This window comes from Urocampus carinirostris, chromosome 12 (genome assembly GCF_059441175.1).
Source record: "Urocampus carinirostris isolate Australia breed hairy pipefish chromosome 12, RoL_Ucar_1.0, whole genome shotgun sequence".
NCBI lineage: Eukaryota > Metazoa > Chordata > Actinopteri > Syngnathiformes > Syngnathidae > Urocampus > Urocampus carinirostris.
This window is the reverse complement of record NC_142360.1, coordinates 12,752,073-12,777,783: the sequence shown is the minus strand read 5'-3', so window position 1 is coordinate 12,777,783 and position 25,711 is coordinate 12,752,073. Positions and strand designations below refer to the sequence as shown.

At 37.6% G+C, this 25,711-nt stretch overlaps 1 protein-coding gene across 2 annotated transcripts in view; it reads right to left on the bottom strand.

The window, feature by feature from the left end:
* Positions 1 to 409: 409 nt before the first annotated feature.
* LOC148354983 (phosphatidylinositol 4,5-bisphosphate 3-kinase catalytic subunit alpha isoform-like) overlaps positions 410 to 25,711 on the bottom strand; it is a 28,135-nt gene continuing 2,833 nt past the window's right edge. The window contains exons 4-27 of one of the 2 annotated variants that reach the window (XM_088349324.1): positions 25,465 to 25,633; positions 25,234 to 25,360; positions 22,992 to 23,201; positions 22,712 to 22,806; positions 21,303 to 21,458; positions 20,969 to 21,214; positions 16,733 to 16,818; positions 16,492 to 16,597; positions 13,765 to 13,917; positions 11,998 to 12,132; positions 11,293 to 11,417; positions 8,915 to 8,996; positions 8,573 to 8,737; positions 8,316 to 8,419; positions 8,062 to 8,233; positions 7,829 to 7,935; positions 7,645 to 7,766; positions 7,491 to 7,569; positions 7,235 to 7,405; positions 7,020 to 7,137; positions 4,440 to 4,591; positions 4,081 to 4,243; positions 1,386 to 1,531; positions 410 to 1,071 (exon numbers count right to left, since the gene is read on the bottom strand). In XM_088349324.1, coding sequence (XP_088205450.1) covers positions 1,424 to 1,531; positions 4,081 to 4,243; positions 4,440 to 4,591; positions 7,020 to 7,137; positions 7,235 to 7,405; positions 7,491 to 7,569; positions 7,645 to 7,766; positions 7,829 to 7,935; positions 8,062 to 8,233; positions 8,316 to 8,419; positions 8,573 to 8,737; positions 8,915 to 8,996; positions 11,293 to 11,417; positions 11,998 to 12,132; positions 13,765 to 13,917; positions 16,492 to 16,597; positions 16,733 to 16,818; positions 20,969 to 21,214; positions 21,303 to 21,458; positions 22,712 to 22,806; positions 22,992 to 23,201; positions 25,234 to 25,360; positions 25,465 to 25,633 — 3,151 coding nt within the window. In that variant the 3' untranslated portion in view covers positions 410 to 1,071; positions 1,386 to 1,423. Of the gene's footprint in view, positions 1,532 to 4,080; positions 4,244 to 4,439; positions 4,592 to 7,019; positions 7,138 to 7,234; positions 7,406 to 7,490; positions 7,570 to 7,644; positions 7,767 to 7,828; positions 7,936 to 8,061; positions 8,234 to 8,315; positions 8,420 to 8,572; positions 8,738 to 8,914; positions 8,997 to 11,292; positions 11,418 to 11,997; positions 12,133 to 13,764; positions 13,918 to 16,491; positions 16,598 to 16,732; positions 16,819 to 20,968; positions 21,215 to 21,302; positions 21,459 to 22,711; positions 22,807 to 22,991; positions 23,202 to 25,233; positions 25,361 to 25,464; positions 25,634 to 25,711 lie in introns of both variants that reach the window. The other variant, XM_088349323.1, reaches the window with a different exon arrangement.

Genomic DNA, 25,711 nt, shown 5'->3' with positions numbered 1-25,711 from the left:
AGGTTCACAATGAAAATAATATCGTGTTAAAAAAAAAAACACCTTAATATGTTTAATGTAATTGCAGCCCACGCAGGTTACGGATGCATCAATAACTGATTTATTTTCAAATTAATTCTTCGTGTTTTTTATCATTAGATCTAATTTTGTGTGGAAATTTTGAAATATATATATTTTAAGAACAGTGGATTTTTTTCTAATAAGAGCTTTTTTTGTGGAAAATACGGTAAAATACCCTCCCAAATAATAAAAAGGCAATCAATTTCTAACAAAGTCATTGAGTTGATGATGTAAAAAAACAAAAAAACAAACCTTCATCATAAACTACTTCAAAAAACATGAAAAAAGAGGATGTAAACAGTTCGCTTTCCTGCATGAATACATATTTAAAAACTGCATATGAGCATATGAGCATATGAGCACATAATACACGATGAACATCGCTTGGTGGTAGCAATGAAATACATTCGAGCTATCGTGCCAAAACGAACATTGCACCCGTGCACATCTTAACTTCATACGATCAAACAATAGGATTGCGTTTCACGTTGCACAAACGCAATCAGCATGCGTGCTAAATTCCCACACAGTGTCAGTTACTCATAATAAAAAAATACAAGGCGTGATACAGTCGCTTCACATTTCCGTCTTCTCAAAATGGTCACTGGAAGATTAAGAGGCAAATTCCAACTTAAGCGCGCACACATCTAACACCGCTATGCTTCGTCGCAAAGGCATTTTCATCAAAAGCAAGATGTGACATTCCCCCGGTTGAACGCGTCAAGTAAACCGAGATTCCGGTAAGTGCAGTCATAAAAGGCGTTTAAAAAAACAACAACAAACACAGGAGTGTTTTCTTTGCTTAAGTGAACAGTATGTAAAAACATGTAGAAAATAAACAATCAAATTAAAAGTAAACGGGAACTCACCCCCTGATGCAATTATGCTTCCTTGGAGATTTTGAAAAAGAGCTGCATGCTTGGTTTTGAAGATGAGACAACAATGACCATGAACTTGGATCATAAGTCTTTAAGTGCACCACCGTATGCTTCCGAGGACAGCTTGCTGTTTCTTTGCAGTTGTGTGACGGACAAACAAACAAAAACCCAGACGTCAAGATGATTACAAACAAGACTAGGCGGTCATTCCAGGTCCTCATACTGCAAACAAAATCATCAAGTCGTTTGGTCCCAATTTTGCGTCCTCTTCTTGGCACAGGCGAGACAATCTTGATGAGGAAAACTTTAATTTTTACAGTGCACCAGTAAAGCAGCAAGACGAACCCTGTGGCTACATTTGTAGCTGGATGAAGAAAATATTTCTTGGACCAAAAAGTAAGTGCAATGGTCATTGGGGTCCCAGAACAAAAATGAGAAAAACAATACCTCAGGAAGGAACTTGCAGGTGTGACTCCCCCAAAAGGTTAGTTTAGCGTGTGCTGTCGAATGGTGTGGAAAATCCAGTCCATCTTGGTCGTCCATCCGCCATGGTGAGCATCATTCATCTGCTTCATAAAATAATCCAAAGCTTCCTAAATAAGGAAGAACAAAAAATACAAGAATTAATCTTGTACATTTGGAGAGAAACTTTTCACACACAGATAATCAATCAATGAATCAATCAAAATTTATTCGTATAGCACTTTTCAGGCAAAAATTGCAGGTCAACGTGCCGTTTAACAACCTTCTATGTAGAGTAACAAATCAAATCCTCTCATTTTTCCTTACAACTCGGAACGCCACATACAAAGACACGTAATGGTTAAAATACAATAAAAACACAACGAATAATAATGATTAGAAAAATTCAAATAATAAATGGAATTATGGCAAGGCACGGACTAAACATGTCAGGAAAGCAACATTTGGGACGCAATTCACCAGAGATGACAGAAGATGGCCGCAGGAACAAAGCTATTAAAGATACTGTACAACTTCACGTGCAGATATTTAGTATATCAAATAAAAAAACGTAAAATGCAAACTTGTTTTCCCTAATTAATGAACACGTACACAGAGCTGCCAAACTGTAAAGATAGAGCTCTACTTAAGACAGTGCTAGCACATAAAAATAAACCTATAACCTATAACATGATGTTACACTGAATGCCCATCAGACAGTGTCAAGACCAGAACGGAATGAGGACCCAAATGTGTAGCATTAACCACAAGTTTATTGATAGAAAGAGGAAGGGCATCGCCCGCGATCCGGTGCTCGCTGGACACGGGAAGCAAGCCGCTCACGCAATTGGATCGTGATCCGAATTCGGAAGTGGATCTTCCGAAGCGGCAGATTGCGGTGTCAAGGACGGAAAAATAGGTCGATAGCCAGGGCAGAGAGCAAAAATGTGGTCGGGAACAAAAACGGGTCTTAAGCCGGGACGGGAGAGCAAACGTGGTCGTGATCAAAAACAGGTCGGAGCCGGAGACAAACGGGGAGATCAGGAACGGACAGGTGGAAAAACGGGTGCAAAAACGGGATAGGCAGGAGTCAGGGTCAAAACGCTTGCCTTGTAACAACAGAAGTTCGCTGACGGACTGACAACCGGAGAGTGACAGGACTGGGCTTAAATAAGGACAAGGAACCAATCAGGTAGCCCGCAGCGGCTGGCGCCAAACGAGCGGGCACAGTTGATACTAATCAGTAATCATGACAGGTGGCGCTGATTCACCATAAATAACTAAGGAAAAATCGACATTATTAATACAAAAATGAGCAGTGGTTCATTTTCTTTTTCTTTTCAATTATTGCAGTTTTGACAAAAAAAAAAAAAAACGTGTTTTGTATTTCTATAAACTGAGCAACGCATCAAATTAATGGGCAAAACAGGGTGGTTCAGAGGCATGACTGTCAGCGTATTTGGGGGTAGCAAGCACGATTCACTTTTTCATGGCCAGATTTAAGCACTTTTTAAACACTTTCAAGGCCAATTTTTCCAGTACGTTTGAAGGAAGAAATTCAGCACCGATCAAAGGAATGTTTTTTTTTTTTTTTTTGAAGACTTTGAGGTCGCTATCTTGCTGATTGCAGATAAATTGTGCTATTTTGAGATGTTTCTATCTATGATCTTTGTTAAAGCTTGAGAACCCTGATCAAGAGGAAGGTGACTTAATTGTCCGCCATCTTGTCGATGAGCCAAATTTGGACTTATTTCAATTACCGGTATATTGATTGTTCCGAATCAGTGTGCATTCACTCTTTCAATCTTAAAGACTTCTGATCTTTTGCTTTATGTTTTTCTTATGTTAATTAAAAAAAAATGTGTATTTTAAAAAATGTCTGTATATAAATTTAAAATAAACTTGTTAATATTCTTTTTTTTGCATTTTAGCATTTATTTACAGCACTGAAACGTTAATAATTTCATTGTTTTGCATTTTCATGGATTTTGTATTGTTTTTCGACTTTAAATCTGTTTCATAATAATAATAATAATGTGTAAAAAGTTAAATATTTTTGTATTTTACAATTTTTTATGTAGATTTATGAATTTCTCTTTAATCTATATTTCATTTTGATATGCAGGGATCCCCTGCTAAACATATGAAATTACTAATTATCACAATTTTTGGTGCATGTGTTAAATTTATTGATATTTCATTAAAACATAAAAAGACGGTTTACGAAATAACCAGTGGGGGGCAGTGACGCTTCAAATGAAAATGCCAAAATGACAAGCCACCAAAGCGAGTCTGCATCATTTTATTTCATTTATTGTGTGGTCTATGGAGTCAGACTGGCAAGAAAAAAACATTGGTAACAATTTCAAGCACTTCACCAAAAATTCAAACATTTTTCTGACCTTGAAAACACAACAATAAAATTCAAGTATTTTTAAAGCACCCGTACAAACCCTGAGCAAGATGGCGTACATTACCCTCTAGGTAAGCTTTTTGTTATGTCAAATAAATACAAATTTCTCAACCTACGAATATTTTAATAAATGCACGTTAATATGAGTTCATGTATTTTTGTATATAATTCAAAGCAATTGATTTTTTTGGATGAATGAATATATTTTTTAGCAGTAGGAGTTGCTAAACAATACACAATGTCCCTTTAAATAGCTTCATAATATACCTGTTCTGTTTTTTCCAAGGCTAAGGTCTTCCTAATGTAGGCGATGTCATCAAATGACTGCAGCTCGGGCATGCCAGAACCCAGCATCATGGAGAACAGGTTGATGAACAGGTTGGCGTGCTGCCGGATGGCCAGGTAGGCTTTGTAACACATTTCTTGAAACCTGCGGGGTGCAAAAGCAACATCAATGTGCTTGCAGGACTGAGAAAGACAAATGACCCATCAAAAGCAAAATGATCAGACTGTTTTTGACAGGTCAGCTGTAACAGGAATCACACAAACGTGAGTATGAGTGCAATAGGGAAAACAAAGTCAACTTTAAATAGACATCAATATTGGCAAGGATAGAGCACTTGTACCTCTCAAACTCTTTGGTCTTGGCGCACTCTTGGGAACCCTTACTGATGACGATAAGGAAGTCCTGCGTCAACACAAAAGGCACTCGCTCTCTCTTGTAGCCAAACTTCTTTTTCTTGTGATCCAGGAAATGTCCAAAATCTATATGAAATAGCTGAGGCACAACAGAAAGTGTACAGGAAAGCGTCATTGATTCTTTTCTTTTTTTTTACACCCTTTCATCTTCTGATGTGGACTATTTCTGTCAAAAAGTGCACCAAAATCTTTTCATGCAGATTTTATATTGGCATTGATGTTCTCAAAATACCTTTATACCACACGATGGCGCACAAATTGCACGAAATTCTGTCTCAAAAGCTGACAGAAGATGGCAAGAAAATCTGCCGCCATTTTAAGCATTTCAAGCATCAAGTCAGAAAGCCGCATGACGGAGCCAAAACCCACTAAACGGGTTTTAAAACATACAGACGCTGCCTAACTTACGAACAAGCTTGTTCGTAAGTTGAATTTGTTCGTAAGTGTCTTCAGTGCTAGATTTTGTATGTTTAGGGTTTATATAAGTATGTTTAGGGCTTGTATAGGTAACCTGTATTGCTTTGTACTAAAAAAAACATGTCATAAAATAATATGCTCTATAAAGATAAAAAAAGTTGAGTTTAACTTACTTTTGGAAGATGCACTTCAAGAGGTCCTCTTCCGTGGTAAAAAGTGGCAGAAAAAAAGCGTTCCAACCATTTTCTCAATCGCATCAAGCTTTTTTATTCCACTTTAATTTCAAAAGAAACGGCTCGCCTCTTCTTTACACTTTACACCAACCATAGTGAATGGATGCACGAGATAATAAACAAAAAAAAAAGTCAAAGTTCTGGGCACGCTAGATGCAGCACACGTAGTACTGTATGTTTACACACGAACTAGGAAGAAGAAGCGGGTTTCTTCTTTGGGGTAGATAAAAAAAGCACTACAGTACTGTCCTGCACTCAGAAAAAGGTGCACACAATACAAAATCTAACTTACAGCAATGTCGAGATATTTTACGACATCCCAAAAAAATGTTCATAACTACCGTTTTAGGTAAGTCGAATGGTTGTAAGTAGGGCAGCGTCTGTACATGCATTCTTAGAGGTACATTGAGTAATGTTTGAACACTGGGTGGCACTGTAATGTGAACTAACACCAGAGCCTAATGAGCACAGCCCTACAGCAAGATGCCAGACAAACATGGCGACTATAACATGAAATTAGGCTATGTAAAAGAAATACACATTTCTTGAATAATAATAAAAATTTATATTGGCTTGATAGTTTATGTATTTTTGCCTATTGTTTAAATCAATGTTATTTTTTACATAATAAAGCTTTTTGGCACCACTTCGAGGCACTAAATATCAGTCCACTTGAGCTTTATGGAGCTATAACCTAGATATATTTTAGCTGCACTTTTCAGTGAAGCATTTTTGCCCCACAGGACATTCTAGTAAGTGTCAAACAAGAAAGTTTTTCAAATAATTTTAGTTTATGTTAACTACAGTTGCTCCTCTACCATAGTTTCTACAGTTTAAGGCAAGTCAAATTCAAGACTTTTAAGACTTTTTTGAATGCCTTTTGAAATCAAATGTAAGACCGAGTCAAAAAAACCCACAACTGACACAATTTTAAACAAATGTTTTTTCTTTTAAATTAAATTGTGGTCCACTTGAAAACGTTCTATCCCTCAAGTTTTAGACACGGAAAACAAGAAATAAAAAAGATGTTTACAGTTCTTCATAGTTCCTCAAAATTGGAAGACAACTACTAACTTCAAATAACTCTCTTGCTACTGTCGTGAAGCATTTTAATATAATGCATGAAAAAATGACTTTTTAGTTCCAGTGTAAAACATTTTGGAAAAACATGATACTGCTATATTAACGACCAATTTTGAGTGTAGCAGCATCGAAACAATTGATAAATATGACTAAATATTTGTGTTCACATTTTTAAGACTCTCAAAAGTTGGATTTAAAACATTGTAATACCAATTAAGGCCTTATTTTTAGAATCATAAACTTAATGCCTTTTAAAAATTTTCTAAAAAAATTGTCCAAATACCAGCTACTCTTGTTACGAAAATTTGAGATACAAGATGTCTTTTGAGCAAAAATCTTGCCCGTAAAATTCCAAGGTACAAGATTTTACAGACAAGGGCCGAGTTCTTGAGAACGTCCCATTCATATTTTTACTGTATTTTTATGTACGATTACTATATTTTAGTAATCAGCAAGATGCATTTTATAGTTTTTTCTGGTTTACTTGGATGATTTTGGGAGGACGGCAACAGGATAATTATTTGTATTTATTTGTTATGGAGAAATTCTGTTTGAGATACGAGAAATTCAAAATTTGAGCTCAATTTGAGAACAAATTAATCTCGTATCAAGAGGGGTGACTGTATTAGCACCAGCAGATGATTATTATAAGCTGAATCATGAATCTGGAGAGCCGTTAACTAAGTTCTTGAAAACTACTCCTCGAAATAAACTCATGTACAGGTAAACATGTTTCATTTTGTTAAAATTGTACTACTTAATTTGTGTGGTTACCTGACCATCATCTTTGACCATAATGTTGCTGTTATGCCTGTCTCCAATCCCAAGAATAAACGTAGCTACACAGTAGCCAGCGCAGGATCTTGTAAAAAGGTCAACCGCCATATCATACCTGCAATTTAAAAACACATTAAGAAAATAAGTTCACACAATTTCTAAGAGGCCAACAATGCCAAGTGTTTCGTGTCATGACGACCGGACAGACATACATCTCTCCTTTGTTCTTGTCTCGAAGCCACTGGTGCAAAGTGTTTGAGTTGAACTGCAAAGCCCCTTTCAGGCCACCTTTACACTGAATCTGCATGATCGTATGTGAGCTGCGGACCACCTCAATCAGCCCCACGCAGTCTCCTAATGAAAGGCAGCCGTAGGGTAGCATGCTGGAACCAAAAACAAAACAAAAGTGAAGATCCACTGCATAGTGAGGAAAGGAAAACTACATATTGTGGGAGAATAAGGATGTACCGCAGATCAAGTCCCTGATTCTGCCAAATGTTCTCCATGATTTTGATGATCTGCAACGTCAGCATATCCTGGCGCAAGTCTACAACACAAAAACAAGACAGTCTCAATTCTGCCCGTCAATAAATGACCATAAGAGGCGTGTCATGCATTTCACCATCTCCGTTTTTGAAGATAATTTCATTGTTCTGGAAGAGAAGCTCAGACATGATGTCAGGATTTTCCCAATTGAGCCACAAAGGCCTCTTTGCTGATGACATGATCCTGCATTCCTCTAACCTGTGTAAGAACAACATTGCATTACTTGTTCACAGATTTATGTCCAAGAGCTAGCTTCTCACCTCAGGTTGCCCAGTTGGTGCGCAGGGTTAAGAGGGGATGTAAAGTTCTGGAGTGCGTCCATGTAGTCAGGTCTTTTCATCTGCTCCACCAGAAAGCGCATTTGAACCTTCACACAGGAAAAATATAAAACAACCAAAAATATTGAGATTTGGTGTTGATTTTTCTAAAAAGTTTGTTAAATTTCAACTTTGAGAAAGTTTTATTGGTACATGTTCCGAACAAGAGCAGGCACCTTCTGCGTTTCGTCTTTCTTCTCCTGTTTAAGGATGTCGGTGAGATTGATGAGCTTCTCCATGGCCTCTACTTGCCGGCTCAGGTGTTTGAGGTACATACCACAGGCCCTGCAATAAGCTTCTAATAATAGACCGAACCTTTGGCTCACCGTTTTGTTGTGCATTTCAGCCCTAAGATAAACAATGACATTCAAATGAGGGAAAAATAATACATTTGGAAAAAAACATGGAGCGGAGAGGAGAAAAAACTTACTTTAGATGCCAGAAAAAGAAGTGTCCTATTCTTTGATTTGTTAGTGCCTTTTTCAGTAGAAAACGGGCTAAGGGATTGTCAAGGTACTGCTCATATTTAATAACCTGCCACATCGGAGACAGATATAGGTCATTATTTAAAAGTATCACCATTTGAAGAGAAAATAAAAACCATAAACTAAATGAATAAAAATGCAAATACTCACTGGATACAAATCGGAACCGAAGACCCCTGAGAAACATGCGAAATGCACTAACCTGTACAAGCTGGATGAGGTACTGGGAGAGTTTATCATCAGTCAGGTATTTATCGAGGCAGCGTACAGCAAAGTGGCGAACCATGGGGTCTGGGTAGTTACAGTCCAATAGTTCCATGGCCTGCTCTGGACGGATGGACGGCCATTCCTTCAATAGGCAGTACATCTAACACGCACCAAAACAGATAAAAAATATTTGGGTTTTCATTCTGTTTGTTGTGTAGAGATGAAAAATCTGTTTGCGAAGAAAGCACATACTTAAATCATTTATAGTTCAAAAAAGAAAAAAACAATTCTCCAATCAAAAGTTCCTCTTAATGAGCACCGTTATGAATTTTCATACCTGTGCTACTTCATCTCTGGAGTTCCATTTGACAGCAAGAAGGATTTTAGGAAGAATCTCTGGATAATTCATGCAGTAATGCCTAGTGGGAAAAAATGTGTTTTTAATACGTTTTATGTAAAACAAGTCCTTTTTGCATATCGTCGCTGCTATTTGAAAAATCTCAATTTTGGGATATTTTTTCTTTTTTATAATATTTTTCATTTTTGCACTTTTTTATCGTTAACATACCATTCATGCAAAACAGAAAAGTTACCCAAGTCTTTTTGTAATAGCAACAACAATATTATAGCTAAGATTTAAAGATTAGAATAACAAAAAAAAAAACGTCATTAATTAGAAAACAATAATTAAAATTCTACACTCTAAAAACACAGGGATCAAAAACAACCCAAGAATCTGGTAGAAAATTGAACTGTCAAGACCAGAACAGGAAACAGGACCCACTCACGTAACGTTAATCAGTTTTTTGGGGGAAAAGAGAAAGGAGCGCACACTCCGGAGAGCGTTGGTCGCTGGGAGTAGGTTGTTCAGCCGCGGAAGTGGGACTTCCGTGGCGAGCGATGGCGGTGTCGGGAACGGAAAAAGTCGAAATCAAACAGATCGTAGCGGGAGAAAAACAAGAGCAAAAACACAGGACAGGCGAAAAAGGGGCTTGCTGTGTAAAAATGGAGAGTCTCAGATGGACTAACCAAAGGCGACTGACAGGACAGCGTTTAAATACTGACAGGGAGCCAATCTGTCAACGAGCTTCAGCTGGCGCCCACAGGCGGAGCCAATTGGGCACCATGTCAACCGTGACAGAAGTTGGCGCCACAAGGCGGGGGCCAATTGGGCGCTATGGCAACCGTGACATGAACAATCTATTACTTGGATCAATTTAATCTAACTTCCTGGGTTGCTTTGTACAAAGGAACACAATTCTTAGTGTTTTTGTTGACAAAATGACCCTGTTTTTGGTTTGTTTTTTTACAGCACGACCCACTTTTGGGTTTCACCCAATTTAATGTAATTTTGAGGGGTGATTAAATGGTGTCCGTTACTTCAAAATATTCTACTTAATGACACCATCTTCTGGCTGAAATAATTATTGCAGCTTCTTTTTTTTGGTTTGGGTTTGGCATTAGGACTATATTTGAGACAATCCTTTCTTTTCTTTCACCATTTTCATCCGAGAATAAATGAAAACAAAGAGAATGTGCGTGATATGATTTTTAAAATGTGACTGACAATTTGACAAGTTTTTTTGTGATAAAAAAAACTACTTTGGGGTGTGTGTGTTTTTATAGCAACCCAGGATGTACTGTCAAAATAACCCAAGTGTCATGATTGCCCATTGTCCTCACCTGTGCCCGCTCGTTTGGCTCCACCTGCTGCTCGTTTCCTGATTGGTTCCCCTCCTATTTAAACTTAACGCTTCCGTTCACTCCTTGTCAGTCCGTCAGCGAATCTCCGCACATGCAAGGCAAGCACTTTTTTACAATCTGTATCCTGCTTGTCTGCCCCTGGCTTCCCGATTGAAAACGCTTGAACCCAATTGAATTATTTTTCGGTTAACTATCCTGAGTGTATTTCTATTCAAGGCTTGCTGAGGAATAAGTTAAAATTTACTTTACACAGAGTATAAAACACTAATGGGAAAGACAACTACAGGTCAAAATAACAAAAAGTATGGTTCCATATTTGGAATAAATGACATCTGCAAGGACTATGGCAAGAATTTAGCTCCAGAAAGACTGTTTTGATTTTTTTAAACCCTATAAAAACCAGGAAAGTATTATTCAAAACAGAATAAAGTTTGGCTGCTATGTGAACACGAGTGTTGTAAGAAATATTGACACAAATAGAATATAATTGTCTAGCAAAATCAAACAAAGTTAACCCACCTAAAAAGGATAAATCGTTCAAGAATTATAGATTATCTCAAAAAATGTAAATATCATGATGAAGTTCTTTTTTTTGTAATGCAATTATTAAAGAAATGTTATACATTTTGGATTCATTAAAATTCAACAAAAATATTGCAAGTCTTATATTTTTTAATATCGCTGATTATGGGGAAAAGTCACCTATCCCATCTCTAAACAGGGTTATATTTTTTAGTTCTTTAAATTGCATTACAGAAATAAGAATATTGTGATAATGATTTTACTTTTCTGAGACAGTCTTGACATCGAGGATATTTATTATGTGAAATGTATTATTTACAAATGAAGGGGCAAGGGGAGAAATTTGACCTGAAATGGGAAAAAAATGATATAACAGAAAAGTGGGATGACACGGTAAATAGCATAAACAAGGATTCTGTCATTTTTGTAAAATATTCAATACAACAGCAAGTGAGATTCTGAATCTATTATTCATATTTTGGCAGCTACCTATGTCTCCACAGGAAGTCTTTCTCCTGCTCAGTGATTTCTGAGAGAGGATCTCTGTTACTGAGCTGTCTCAACTGCTCTATGTCATTCTCGGTCAGGGCATGATCCCTCGCCACGCGATTGCTCTGCAACACAACAAGAAAATACTGTACACTCAGCATTAGGACATCATGCTCATTATTCTGATCGTTTAAATTTACTGGTTCCACCAAAGGTGTAGAATTCAAAGGCACTTAGCAAGATTCCAATCAGTAGTGGGAGTTTCATTTAGATCCAGTAAACAATAACGTGCACCATTAAAGGGTCATGTAGGCAATCATGCCTAGCATTATTGTGCAAAATAAATGAAGCTTGAGAGAGCCACAGTAATGATGCGTTTGGACCTGTTAGGGAAGCTTCTCAAACAACTCAGGTTACAGATAAAAGGTATCACTTAATCTAGCATGCCACTCCTTTATCATGAATAAATCAAGTGTGTATTTAAACCCCACTTCTTTGCGTCAGACGGTATCTGAGAAAACCGTATTAAGACACCTGATGTACAGACCTGCCGAAACCAACAATGCAACAAATCAATGCTCATGATAACGAAGTTCAATCAAAAATAAATGAGAATTAATGACATGGTGTGCAAACAGACATCAGCGGAGTAACTCGAGGTTCCAGGATATCAATCATCCCAGTCTTTGAATTCGGAACTGATACCTGTCCAGAGAGGTTGTAGTTGAAGCCAAGTTCCCTCGAAATGGTCCAGTTAGCGTGATCCTCTACAGAGTTCATGTCAGGGTACTTGAGTTGGCTGCTGAAGTGGTCAAATTCCATCTCCAGACACGGCGTTTCCTGCACAACAGAGTCACACCATTAATTGGAATAATTCAAAAAAAGAGATTTGAGTGGCAAAAAGTATCCAGTTTTTGTTTTGGATATTAGAGTGATCACAATACTGATATTGCATCTTAGAGTACTGTCTCAGAGTAAGAATAGGCAATCCATCAGAATAATAAAAAAATAAAGAATTGTGAAATCGAGAGCAGGGGATTTAATTCGAAGTACCTTAAAGCTGGTGCTGATTATTCAATGGGGCGGTGTTGTGTTTTTGACAACTATATGTCGTGCGCCCAAGAACAAGTGCTAAATCCTAAAGGAAGAATACAAATAATGGGAACTTAACGTGAACAAACCAGAACATTTTCTTCTAATTGATTGCCCAACCTTTTACAAGGTTTTTTCTTTTTCAGGTATCTGTAGCGGCAAGATGGCAGCCAATTATGTCAGTTCCCTTAAGGTGAGGCTCATCTTATGTAAAATACATGCTAATTTTCCGACTATTTTAAAAATGCACATATATCCGATAGATGATGTATCTTTCATTATTATTTAAATCAATATGGTTTTTAATGAAATAATTGGTTATTTGACCACCAGGAGGCGCAAAATATTACACACTGCCCCTAAACAGTCATGAACAGGAACAGGAGGAGAACCCAAATGCGTGACTGTTTTCACACAAGCTTTTATTTTACGGTAAATGGGGCAGTGTTGCACGTTAACCCAAACCCCAGTGATTCGGCGATCGTTGTGCGGAAGACATAAGGCGGCAGTCTGCCGTGGAATGACAGGAAGTCAGAGGCCGACGAGATCGATACCAATTGCTCGAGCAGATATCGGACAGATGGAGCGATACTGGACAGGACGGGACAGACAGGATTGATATCAAAACTGGATATAAAAAATTAAACAGGACAAAATAGACGGGAACAATACCGGACAGAAAACACAGGCAGGGAACTGGACAGAGTCAAAATCCACGTCTTGCGGGGCAGAGGTTCGTTGACGGACTGACAAAGGGTGAGTGAGAGCTTAAATAGAAGGGAAGCCAATCTGTCAACGAGCCACAGCTGGCGCCACACGGGCGGGGCCAACTGGCAACCGTGATACAAAGAATAATTACAAACTGTGGCATACAGTATAAGCAAACTATATAATCTAAATTATACAACATAATATCTATCTAAGATATATTTTTGCACTATGAGAGTTATGTTTTTATTTAACTGATTTAAAATGAGTTATCCTTGTCTCATTTTGCACAGGGTGTATTTTTTAATCAATAAAATTTGCTTCTAAAAATCGGTTTAGTGTGGAGATTGGTGGTTGTAAAATAAAATATAACATTATTGTTGCTATAATGTGCAAAAAAGATGTGTTTTTTTTTAATTTTATGCTTTTGTGCAATGATTGCAACCCAATATAGGAGCTTTTTAAAAGAATGACCAATTTTGGCAGTTATCCTAAATATTTGGTGCCTTTTGTACAACATGACCCAATTTACAAAAAAAGTCAAAATAACACAAATGGAGATGTCCTTTTTACATGACAGCAACTATATTTAACATTGTCTCTAATTTTGATTGCTCAACCAAACTACCGTGGACAATCCTTTGACATGGGATTGAAGCATATGATGTTTACCTTATTGGGATTGGACCCTGTGACTCCAATGGGGTTGAGAAGATCTTCTAGGCCGTGAGGAACCGGCCAAAGGTTCAGCGCCATCTTGTTGGCCACGAGAGTGTGAGTGTAGTCAAACAGGTTGACATTTCCCCAAGCTAGTGGACAGTGCTCCTTTAAGGGAAAAAAAACAGTCAAGAGACAATTGATATAAATGGGGAAATCATGTATTTTAAAGTGTTTCAGTCAATAATCACATTACAGAAATATTATTAAGGCAAATGCGGACGCTGAGTTTCATGTTCAGATTTAATTTAACAATCTCTTTTTATTGGCATCTCTCCTTAAACTCAAGAAAGGTTTGAGATAGTATTGTTATCTACAAAGCGAGTGCTCAGCGAGGATCAATGATAGACACCGGTGATAAACGGGTAGGGAGGTGGACAGCATTGCATGTTGGCTTCTGATCAAATTGTGTCTATTTAAAGTAACCGCTTTAACAAAAGGCGGCTGTCAAGAGGTGCTTATATTTCATTCTGGCGCTGCATGAAAGAACATCCGCCACCCTAACCTTAACCTGGTGGGCCGCAGTAAGAGAAAGAAAGAACCCCTAGTGTTTGTTTACTATATCGATGTCTGGCACCTGCTCATACAATCCACACAAGCTGAGAGTTACTTATTGTTAGTCAGATTTACAAATAAGAATAATCTAAATATTATTTTATTACTTATTTATCATTTGATTGGCAGAGCACAAAAGCAATATATAAACTGTAGCTTAAGAAAACCTTTTTATTGTCTTGCCTTAACTAATAAATAAAACTCCCTTTGGAAAAAAAAGCATCAATAGATATGTAATGATATGATATGATATGTTGTTTATACTATCACTAATTCTATTATTTGTAGCAGTGGTGTGCGCCAAAACAGAATCCTTAGTCTCATTATCGCCCTCTGCCATGAGGCAAGAGAATTATGTGCCTCACTCAGCATAGTAATAAGTTTTATACTAGTTGTATAAGTAAATTTATAATATAATGTAAAAATCTGAGCAATTTTGAAAAAGAAAATCCAAAAAGTGTGATGTAAATAAGAAAGAACTTCAACCTTGAATAAATATAACCATTTAATATATTTGCAATTATATATTTACAGGGTGACATGGTAGGCACAGCCGCACCATACTCCTCTTATTACGCGTCTCTCTCTGGTTGTGATTGTTACTATTCTTATTATGGATTTATTACTAGGGAGTAAATATTAGTAAAGGGGCTAAAAAAGGGTAGGTCAACTATTAAAAAACATCTTCAACCATCAAAAAAGGGCACTGGGAGATTTTGAATATAATTGATAGGATAATTTTAAAAATATTTAATTAAAATAATTATTCAAAATGATGTTTGGACGTGTTCTAAGGGACGGGCAGGGCACCTGTATGATGCGGTAGGGGTAAACCAGTGAAAGCATTCGAGCCTGTCGGGTTCTGGACGGTTGCCATGGCGCCCAGCTGGCACCGCCCCTTGACACCGGCTGACTCGTATTTTCTGATTACTCCTGTGGGTACTTAAACGTGCCCTTTTGAACTGCGCTTTGCCAGATTGTTGTTGAAAACTTGTTTATGCTTGGTTATACTTGTTGTGCTTGTTGGACTTTGTTGCACTGCAGGGTGTAACATTCTGAGAGATTCCTGCAAGTTCTGTTTAATTCTGGAAAAGCCTAGTTTGTAGTTTTGCCTGTGTTTGACCCGTTTTGTTTTTTGGTCTGGTCCGTTTGTGTTTTGGACAACTTTTCTTTCTCAAAGTGAGGACATCTACGCAAATGAGTTCCTACTTCCTGCTTCCCGTTCCATTTCGTGACAGATCCCTGCTGTTGAACAGAAGAGTATGTTGTGTCACCCTGACCCAAGTGACATGGCCGCTCTCTTGTGTCCCGTTTCATCTGGAGGGACGAAAGCATGACCAACTTGGGTGTCGAGGTGCTTAACTTAGTTGGGTGTTTGGCATTTGGGTCAGCCGTGGTCAATTTTTTTGTGTTTTTTGCTACTTTTTCCTTTTTCTTTTCTTTGTTTTTGTGTATGTGTCTGTCTTGCTGCCGGTCACCCCACTCAAGGAATATGACCAGGGTAGATAGATAAATAGAATTATTCAAAGTTAATCCTGTATTAAAAACACTGGTAATTAGGGATTTTACCAACATAAAAATAACTTTCTAAAAATCTTTTTCATTAATAACATTTCCATTTCTTCTACAAAATCACAATGAATCATCACTGGCAAGCTATTTTTGGAACGGGCTGCGGCCTACCCACGTGTTATTTGGGGGCTACCTGGCACCAGAGAGCAACACGTACGTTACCTCTGATCCACAGACAGTGTGTTTTCGACAGTGCCCGAAACTAAAGATGATTTAAAGATAGTTTCTATTTAGGTTTTTTCTACTGCGAAAATAATTACAGTATAAAATAGCCAGATAGCTGTTGTTTGATTTTAAACATATTCATAAAATGTGTTTAAATAACAGTAGGGACTTCTTTAGAGAAGCCGGCATAAATGGAAAAGTCATCTCTTGTTGATAGAGTTTCTGGTGACGTTTTCTGTCAATACAGTGCTTACTTAGAAATTAACTAGAACCAAAGACGCTCTCTCAGGATCCATTGACCTCAGCTGGATGGAAGGGTGGACAGATGGACAGGCAATACATTCGAATGTATAGCTAAGGCAGAATTTAAAAGCTAAGTTTCCATTGTACCTCTTTTGCCCCTTTCCTGCCTTTGACAGAGCAAATGGAAAGGCAAAGTCTGGCAGCTCGCGGGATATCTGGGATGTACATGTCATAGGTCAGCCACTCATTCCACCTGTAAAAGCACAATGAATAAGAAGACATTAGTCCAACAACATTATTGCCTGGTGACTAAGCTTAAAGCACAAGATCCGTTGCAAATAGGGAAGATAATGCGAGTGCTTGAAAGCCAATCTTGTGAAAATGTTACCTGGGGTTAGAGCAGGGCACTCTCTGTGTGTTCACATTGTCACACATTTGCTCTCCTCCATGATAAATACCTGTTCTCACATAAATCTAAAAGAACAATAGAAAAATAGATGAAAAAAGGTCATTTTAAAATGGCTTAGGGAGATAATTTTGCATACTTCAAAATATCTACAGTGGGGCTAACAAACTTGGTGCCCCGGGCACCTGGTACCCCATTTAAGAAAACCTGAGTAGCCTGCGAACTGGTTCTGGGAGTAGCTTAGCAGTAATGGGTAATTGGGATTTTCTAAGGAATAGGATTTTTAACTGGCACGATGTGTTATTGGTTGACTGAGTCTTTTGAATTCCAATATGGCGGCGCGCGCGGACTCTACCATTCAGTGCTTTTTTTGTGTATCGTCTATATACGTATACATTAGCTTTACACCAGTACACCCGACAGGAGTTTGTGGACATTGCCCACCAACACGAACTGGTAGTCTGTAGAGACTTTTATTAATTTCACTGTGAATGTGAACACATTTATCATATATCATTAATATATTGTTTCGTTATTGTTTAATTTCTTTTGCACATGCCTACCTTTTTAATGTGTTTAACTGCACTCAAAGGAGAAGCCCTCCAATTTTGTTTTACATGTGTAATGACAATAAGGACCATTCATTCAATCATTCATTGAAATCCGACTTCAAATAATTTTAACTTCATAATAACCAGTATTGGGAAAAACATTGTTATAAATAACGTCTCTAAGTAAAAGTGAAATATTTTTCAATAACAGGGTGATCTAACTCCAGTTTTTTCCACAATATAACACGCACCTAAAAGCCCTGTTTTTTTTTTATCAAAAGCTGACCATGCGCCTTATAATACAGTGCCCTTTATATATGGATGAATATTTAGTCGCAACAGGTCTCGCAACTACGGTAAGCAGCCGCCGGTTCAATTTTACGCTTGTAGAAGAAGTGCGCAGTGCAATGACGTATTTTAGTGACTTTTGACATCGCACAGACATCGTGTTTGTATGTGTCCGAGACACGTCTTTGCTTCTCAACAATCCTTTGACCCATCTAAGGCCCTTGGAACGGTATGAGGTAATAAAGTTTGACTGACCTATCTGACTGTTTTGTTCCTACTGGTAGCGCCTTATAGTCTGGTGCGCCTTATGTATGGAAAATATATGACAAAAAAACTATTTTTGGGGGGCGCGCCTTATATTGCAAAAAAATACGGTAATTATTTTTTCTGCTGTTACAACGCCATTACCGTTGCTGGCGGTGCGTTACTTTGGCAGTGCGTTACTTTGGCGGCAGAAAGCAAACGGTGGCATGTCCTGGCAATCTTCAGCGGTGCCGTTTTCCACTCTCTTTAGAATATCTTACATCACATCTTTTTGGATCGTGTCACCATTTATAATAGCGAAAGCCACTTAGATAGCGATTACGAATATAGTATTTACTATTGTGCCAAAAGAGAAGCCGAATGAGTTTTGACAGCACCCGACTCGTGTCGTTTGCAAACCCTCTATGAGCCGGCTCTTGGAAGTGAACGAAGGGATCCAGCTCCCCACCCATTAACTGCTGGTTACCTCTGAGACACCTTTTTTCTCTTATGATTGGTCAATATGCATTTTCTGTGTTGTGGATCTTAAATTTGTTGAGCATAAAAAAGTTAAAATTGTTTTGTATTTTATCTTTTTTTTGTAGGTTTATAAATATTTTAATTATATTTCCTGAGTTTTTCTGTGTTATTGTGTTTGTATAAAAATGTAAAGTATATTATTTTTCCATCTTTTATCTCTCTTTTTCCTTTTGTTATTGTATTTTTCCTTTTGTTTCTTTTTTCCATTTTTGTTTTTTTTTCATCCCGTGCATGTTACATAATAATTGGTAATGTAGGGAATAAAGGAGGGGTCGGGAACCTATGGCTCGCAAGCAATATATGGTCATTTTCATGAGTACATATGGTTTAGAGATAAAATAGGACTTATGTAACTTTTAATATATTTGCATATACTGAGCTGATTGTCAGACATGCAAACAATACAAATTTTAAAAGGGTTCAGTCCAGTATCTACAGGACACAATTTTAACTACAGTTTACAGGCAGAGTGTCACACCAGGAGACTCTATTTTGGCTGTAAATTGCTAAGTAGTCCCTTAAATTGAAGCTAATTAAACAATGTAGGTTCCCTGTTGACACTTGATACAATGAATACACACGGAACAAACTTCAACCCAACCCTTTTTTACCTAGAAGCTCTGGCAAAGCCCCTAGAGCAATTTGATTGGGTGAGCCGTAGGAATGGGCGGAGCTATACACTGGACAGGACGCGTGCACTTTCTCCTTTGCCTAGCGCCGTGTGCACTAGGGGTAAATACTTTGGTGTCCTTGTTTGCAGTATTTTGTGACATTTAACATAAAAACTTGCACCTTGTTCTGAAACCATTATTTAGGACAAGAATGACAAGACAAAACGAGCCTCAACACTCTTAAGTAACAGCAGGAGGTATTCAGATTTTAAGTGGTGTATTTATATTGATATGGGTCACAGGCTCTGGCATTATTATTATTTCATAGATTTTATGAAACCATCAAACATGAAATAAAATCTACTGAAGAATTAGCTTTTGTCTGGAGAGCAAGTTTAGCCGTTTTGTTGAATTTTGTCTTAAACTATATGGTGTGGCTCTCAAAAAAAAGAATATTTTTGCATTTATGGCTCTTTGGGTCAAAAAGGTTCCTGACCCCTAGATTAAAGCAACAAAAACAATCTGAAGAGTCGTTTGGGTCCCAGACGAGCCGGTTCTATTAAAAACAAAAAGTCGGATTTCCCATCTCTTCAGGTAAACGCTGTGTTTTGTATTTTCTCAGAAAAAAACGAATTTTTTGACATGCAACAGCTTTATTTTTTAAGTAACGGGAGTATAGACGCTCCCCAACTTACGACCATTCGACTTATGAAAAAAGGTAGATACAAACATTTTTTATCGGAATGTCGAAAAATATCCGGACATTGCTGTAAGTTAGATTTTGTATTGTGTGCACCTTTTTCCGAGTACAAGGACAGTACTGTAGTGCTTCCATTTAGCTTCAAAAAGGTTGGTGAACCCTGATCTTAGGTATTGCACGCAAACCAGCACAGTAATCCCACCCTATAAAACAGCTTACTTTTCACGGTTACTTCACAGATTTGTATCATGCATTGTGTGTCGCATTCTGATTGGCTTAACAGACTTCTTACTGATTATTATTTGAATTTACAGTAGTTATTTGCAAAAAAATAATTGTATAATAATTACAGAAAAAAAATCAAGGTTTCTACTTCACAGATTTCACGTATTACAGGTTATTTTTGGAGTGTAACCCTCTTGATAAAGGAGAGATTACGATACTACTGTGGTATTTTCTAAGACAGTAAGTACACTTCAATGCTGGGGGAAAAATAAACAAAAGTACAGTGGTACCTCTACTTACGAATGTCTCTACATATAAAACTGTCAGGTCACTAAGTACCTGAACGGAAAAATATTAGTTAAGAAGATTGGCTCTAGCTACGGGGTCAGACATACAGTACAGTCAAGCCGCTTGTAGAATTTCTCGAACGAAAAAACTGGCTATTGACAACCAGTGTTCATGCGTGCTCCAAGCATGCACTTTGTGTCACCGTCACGGTTCAAAGTTCACAGACAAGGAGGAGGAGGGTCTCCGTCAAGACGCAGCAATCATTCACTCAGCCCAAATTAGACACAGTTGATCAAAATTACATGAAGTCTCAGAATTTGTGGAAAGGAATCACCCGGGAAAAGGGTTTGAGAAATCAGGCTAATGCTACGTCTGCCTTAAGCATTTCTAACTGATTGGCAAAAGGCTGCAAAAGCAGACATCATTGGATCAGTTTTTCAATACACGCGGGGCAAACGAATGTTTTTAGTATCTCCTTTAGTGTTTGTTTTGTTACATTATGTTCCTCTTGTTTTATGTTTATGGTGCAGCAATCTAATTTTAACATGTGTTTGTTTCATGTTCTGACGCTATTTTAGGATTTATTAAACAAAATAACATACTGTACTTTTGCGGGGCTTGGAACCGATTAGTGCATTTTCATACAAAATGCGTCTCTACTTACTAAGTTTTCAGGTTACAGAGTTACTTCCAGAACGGAATAAATCCGTAAGTAGAAGTACCACGGTATTTTGAAAAAATAAATGTCAGATAAGTGATTGGCTCTCCCCACCTTGTCGATGTCTCTTATGTTGACGTTAACGTAAGTGGCGCAGAGGATCCTTATCCGCAGCGTTCCGTTGATAGTCCAAAGCGACTTGGCAGATGCTTCACCGTTCATGTAGGACGATGCGGTAGAGATGCGCCGAGAATATGACGGCATGACAAAGTTGTCAGAGGGCAACTGGGTGTACAGGCTGTCCTTTGCCATTAGCATCAAGTTGGGCAATCTGCTCAGCATGATACAACTTCGAATGTACTAGACAAAAAAAAGAAAAAGGAGAAATGCGCAATTAAAATATGCATGGTATAAGGAGCTTTGATCGATCGAAAGGAAGACAACATACCTTATATTGGCTTATTGGGTACTTTTCCAGCAAGTACTCATCACAGCCACACACTTTGAGGATGTATTTACCCTGATATTCCTGAACGCACATCTTCAACTGCTCGGGGGAGAGCAGCATGCTGCGCGTCTTCTTTCGAATGGCCTCTGCAATCACCTGCAATCAAAATAAGATTGTTTTTCTTCAAGTCTGATTCATTGCTGTGGTAGAGCAGCCTGCATGACACAATCCACGTTGTATTCCAGTGTTTTATACCATTCTGGCATGGTACACCATTGTGCCACAACATAGAAAATAAGAAATATAAGACTTAAAATTTGCTAAAATTTCCAATGCCATCAGCCATATTACATAATTTTTCTCATCATCGGTTGCTTTATCATTTTGCAAATCTCCTGCTAAGTAGATGCTATAAGTAAAAATTTGGTTACTAAATTTACATTTAACTTTACACTACAAAATTACATTAATAAAAAAGAATAATCACCTCATCAAATACAGTCCACAGACAACTATTTTTTCTCATAAAAATTGTATTTTTCTTATTTTACTCAATGAAAAGCTAAAATACAATTTTTCAACATAGGAAAAATTACCTATCTGGACGATATTTACATTTTAAAACAGATACATTTGATAATATCAGTAATGATCACAATCATCATTATATAATGATACAATCCCATTGGCAGATATTCTCCATTCGAGCCCCGGTGCTGTGGAATGCTTTTCGCCCTGAGATTCAATCCGCAACCTCAGTGAAACTGTTTAAATCTAGGCTTAATACACACTTCTATTCTATAGCTTATGAATGACTTATATTTCATGTTGACACTATCAGTGTATTATTTGTTATTGCAGCCTGTTCATCCTGGAAGGGGGATTACCTCATGTGCGGCCTCTTCTCAAGGTTTCTTCATTTTCCTCATGTTGAGGTTTTTAAGTTTAAGCTTGCCCTCATGTAGGCTTTAGGTCCGGGGATGGTGTCATAACAATCTGTGGTTTGCAATAATCTGTGGTCTGTACTGCCCTTTGAGACTCCTTGTGATTAAGGGCTATACAAATAAACATGACTTGACTTTACTATTATTTATTGTTTCAAGTACTAATTTTCTTATTTTATCAGATAAAAATGTAAAACTAAATATGTTTTTTATCTATTCTTATGTATATTACATTTTCAATAAAGGCTACATTAGGTATCTTGACAATTTGAATGTTTAAAAATTAATACGATAGTAAAAATTTTTTTTTTTTTTCACAGTTTCTGCAGGCAGCGTGCATTATGTTTTATTCAATTCAAAACGTGTGCAATAGCCTAGAAAATGTTGAGAAAAATCTGTTATATTGAATGGGGAACCACAGGTTCCTTTCCAGTTCACCTGCCTCGCCCACAAGCATTCACTGACCTGTTCAGGCACACAGTCATGGTTGATCTTCAATGTATATTTTTGCTTGTCGTTATTTGGAGAAACAATCACCCAAATGACCACAATGATTTGCCCTAAAACAGACACAGAAAATTATGGCAAGTCACAGGTGAGGAATTGTATAATGTTTTCAATCACCAAAGCTGTGAATGCAAATCGGAATATACAATAATGTATGAATATTCCCAATATCTCATCCATTGAATTCTCATTATATTTTTTGTTAAATAACCGTCTAATGAAAAAGAAATCTGCACACCTTTGTCCAATTTGCTATGAATGTGTTTTGGGAGTTCTTGTGTGGATTCAACGTTGGGTGGGTAAACGTAGAGGGCTCGGCTGTGGGGTCCGCTGGCGTCTCTCAGGTCTACTGAGTCTTTGCACACATTCAGGATGTTTCTCCTGAAGTCCTGAACTTCGGGGTCCTTCACCAGATCAAACTCACATACAGGCATACCAATGGCAAAACCTGTCAAAATAAGCAAAATGTATGCTTGTTTTCAAGATAGCATTCCCATTTTAGTCTATTCGATTTAATGCAATTGCATTACCATTCTAATAACAGTAGTACCTCTTAATACGAGCACCTCTATTCATTAGAATTTCTGCATACGTTGCTCACTATATACAGGGATGTGATTTGACCAAAGTGAAATTATCTGAAAATTAGCGGGGGGGGGGGGGGGGGGGGGGTGATTGCTAGCTGGGGGGGGGGTGGGGAAACCAGGTAGGACCAGGGCAGTGCCCTGGTGGGGGGAAAAGTGGGGCGAAGCCCCCCCCCCGGAGCTCATGGTTTTTTTTTAAGTACTTTCAATGCACTCAGATGACAAAGAAATAGACAAGACAACAGCATAAATTTTCAATGTATATTGAACTATCCCATATAAAATTACAGTTTAAGTCAACTCAAAATCAGTCACATTAAAATTTTTAAATTTCCTAAATCATATTTTAAATGTAATAATTTATTTCTTTAATAGCAGCGTATCCAAGTATTTGATAAATGAAAGTACAATAAGTATAGGCCCTACAGTAAAGTGTTGGTGTAATGTACACATGAAAATCTATTATTGTAATTGTTAAATATTTATGGCCATTTTTATTACGTTATAATATTTTCGAAAAAAATGGGAAAACTGTCAAATAAATTTGAAAAGTTTACCACCTACCTCAAAATTCACGACTCTATCAGCAACTGGTACAGGTTGTTGGGGTGGATCACGTCTCTTTATTACCGCTTCCGATTGTGATGTCAATAAGGGATGGAGGCCGTAAAGTTTTGGAGTTTTCGTTTGGGCACCGAAACTTCCAGCGATGGAATAATTTGTCGTTCTTGACTGGAGTTCTTTCACGTGTTTTTTGCTCTTTGCGTGACTTTCAAGAGCTTTGAAACCTCTCCCACCATAGTCGATGGTATCATGACACCAAATGCAAAGTGCTTTCCCGGCACGATCGATCTTCCGAATAAAGTCATTGAACAAATTCGTCACAGTCTTCTTTCCAACATTCGTAGATAATTCCTTCTCCAACCAGTCCCATCGAAACTTGTTTTTTACAATCTTATCAATTTCTTTAGCTCGCGGAGCATCTTTGCGTTCGATCACGGACATCTTTCTTTAAACACCCGGCAAAAACGTGTGAGAAATGAACAATGGCACACTCCTATAACAAGCGCGTTTATTGGTCAACACGAGACTTCAACCAATCGCAAGTACGTTTCATTTCAGTTACGGAAACACTCAAATGGCATGCTGTCGAGACGAAATCGTTTTTTTTTACCAATTAAAACACCGGAAATTTTAAAATTTTATTTTTGGAGATAAAAAAAGCGGAATTCCGCGAATTAGCGGAAAAATCACATCCCTGTATATAGGAAAATCCAGTCCTATGCTACCACTACAGACCGCTCATCACTTAGCTCATTCAGTTAGCGCATGCAAACTACTAAAGGCCAAAACATATAAAAATATAAATTGTGCTATAAACATGTTTTGTGTGTACCTTCATTTAAAGTTACAGTAACTTTAATATTTAGTGTACAGTAAGTGCTTACGTTTCATCAAAAAACATTAAATACGGGGAAAACCTTACATTTCATTTTGTTGATTTCATCTTATTTATCTAATTACCCTATTTTTTGTATATTTTAATCAATATTTGAATGTGTATTTAGTGATCAGGAAGATGAGTTTTATAGCTAGAGTAAGGGAGCGGACTTATTAGTTTGTTATTATTTCATATCAAGAAAATGTGCTTGTTACACGAGCAATTTGAGCTACGAGCACAATCCTGGAACAAATTAAGCATGTAAGAGGCGATACCACTGTATTATTTAATGCACTTGCATTACAGTACTACATGTTTTTTTCTCTAGTAAATATAAAGCTAATATGCACTCAGATTATTCATCTGAAAAGAGCACCAACATGCGTGTCCTCTCTCATTTTGCAAAACTGAGCCAAAAAAGACAATCTGACTTATCAGGCTCTAATGTTACTCACCAATCTCTCTGTTCAGGATCTTTTCCTCTCTGTTTCCGACTGGTTCAATGACCTTGAGGAAAGGTTGAAAAAGCCTGAGGTCGCACAGTCTCCGGGTCTCGTCAAAGAATTCCTCCCGCTCGGCCTCCTACGGAAGAATTGAGTCTTCTTTTACTAAAAAATAGTCTTTGTATTTCTCATAATGGATTGCTGCTCCATCAAAACAATCGAGTAGGCCTAATGCATGGTTACCTGAGTCACACTGACAAAGATGTAAGATGTCTCCTCCTGCAAAAGATGATGAAGAGGATACTTCCTAGCTTCCTTAAACAGCTCATGTTTGATGGTAATGAGAGTGGCTTCACGGAGGCATTCCAGGGTCAGAATCATTCCATTGGGCAGTAGACAATCCACCAAAATCCTGAATACAACACAGCAGTTTTGTGTCACATGTTCTACCATAGAATAATTGTATTATATTAATACCCTTAAAAGTACA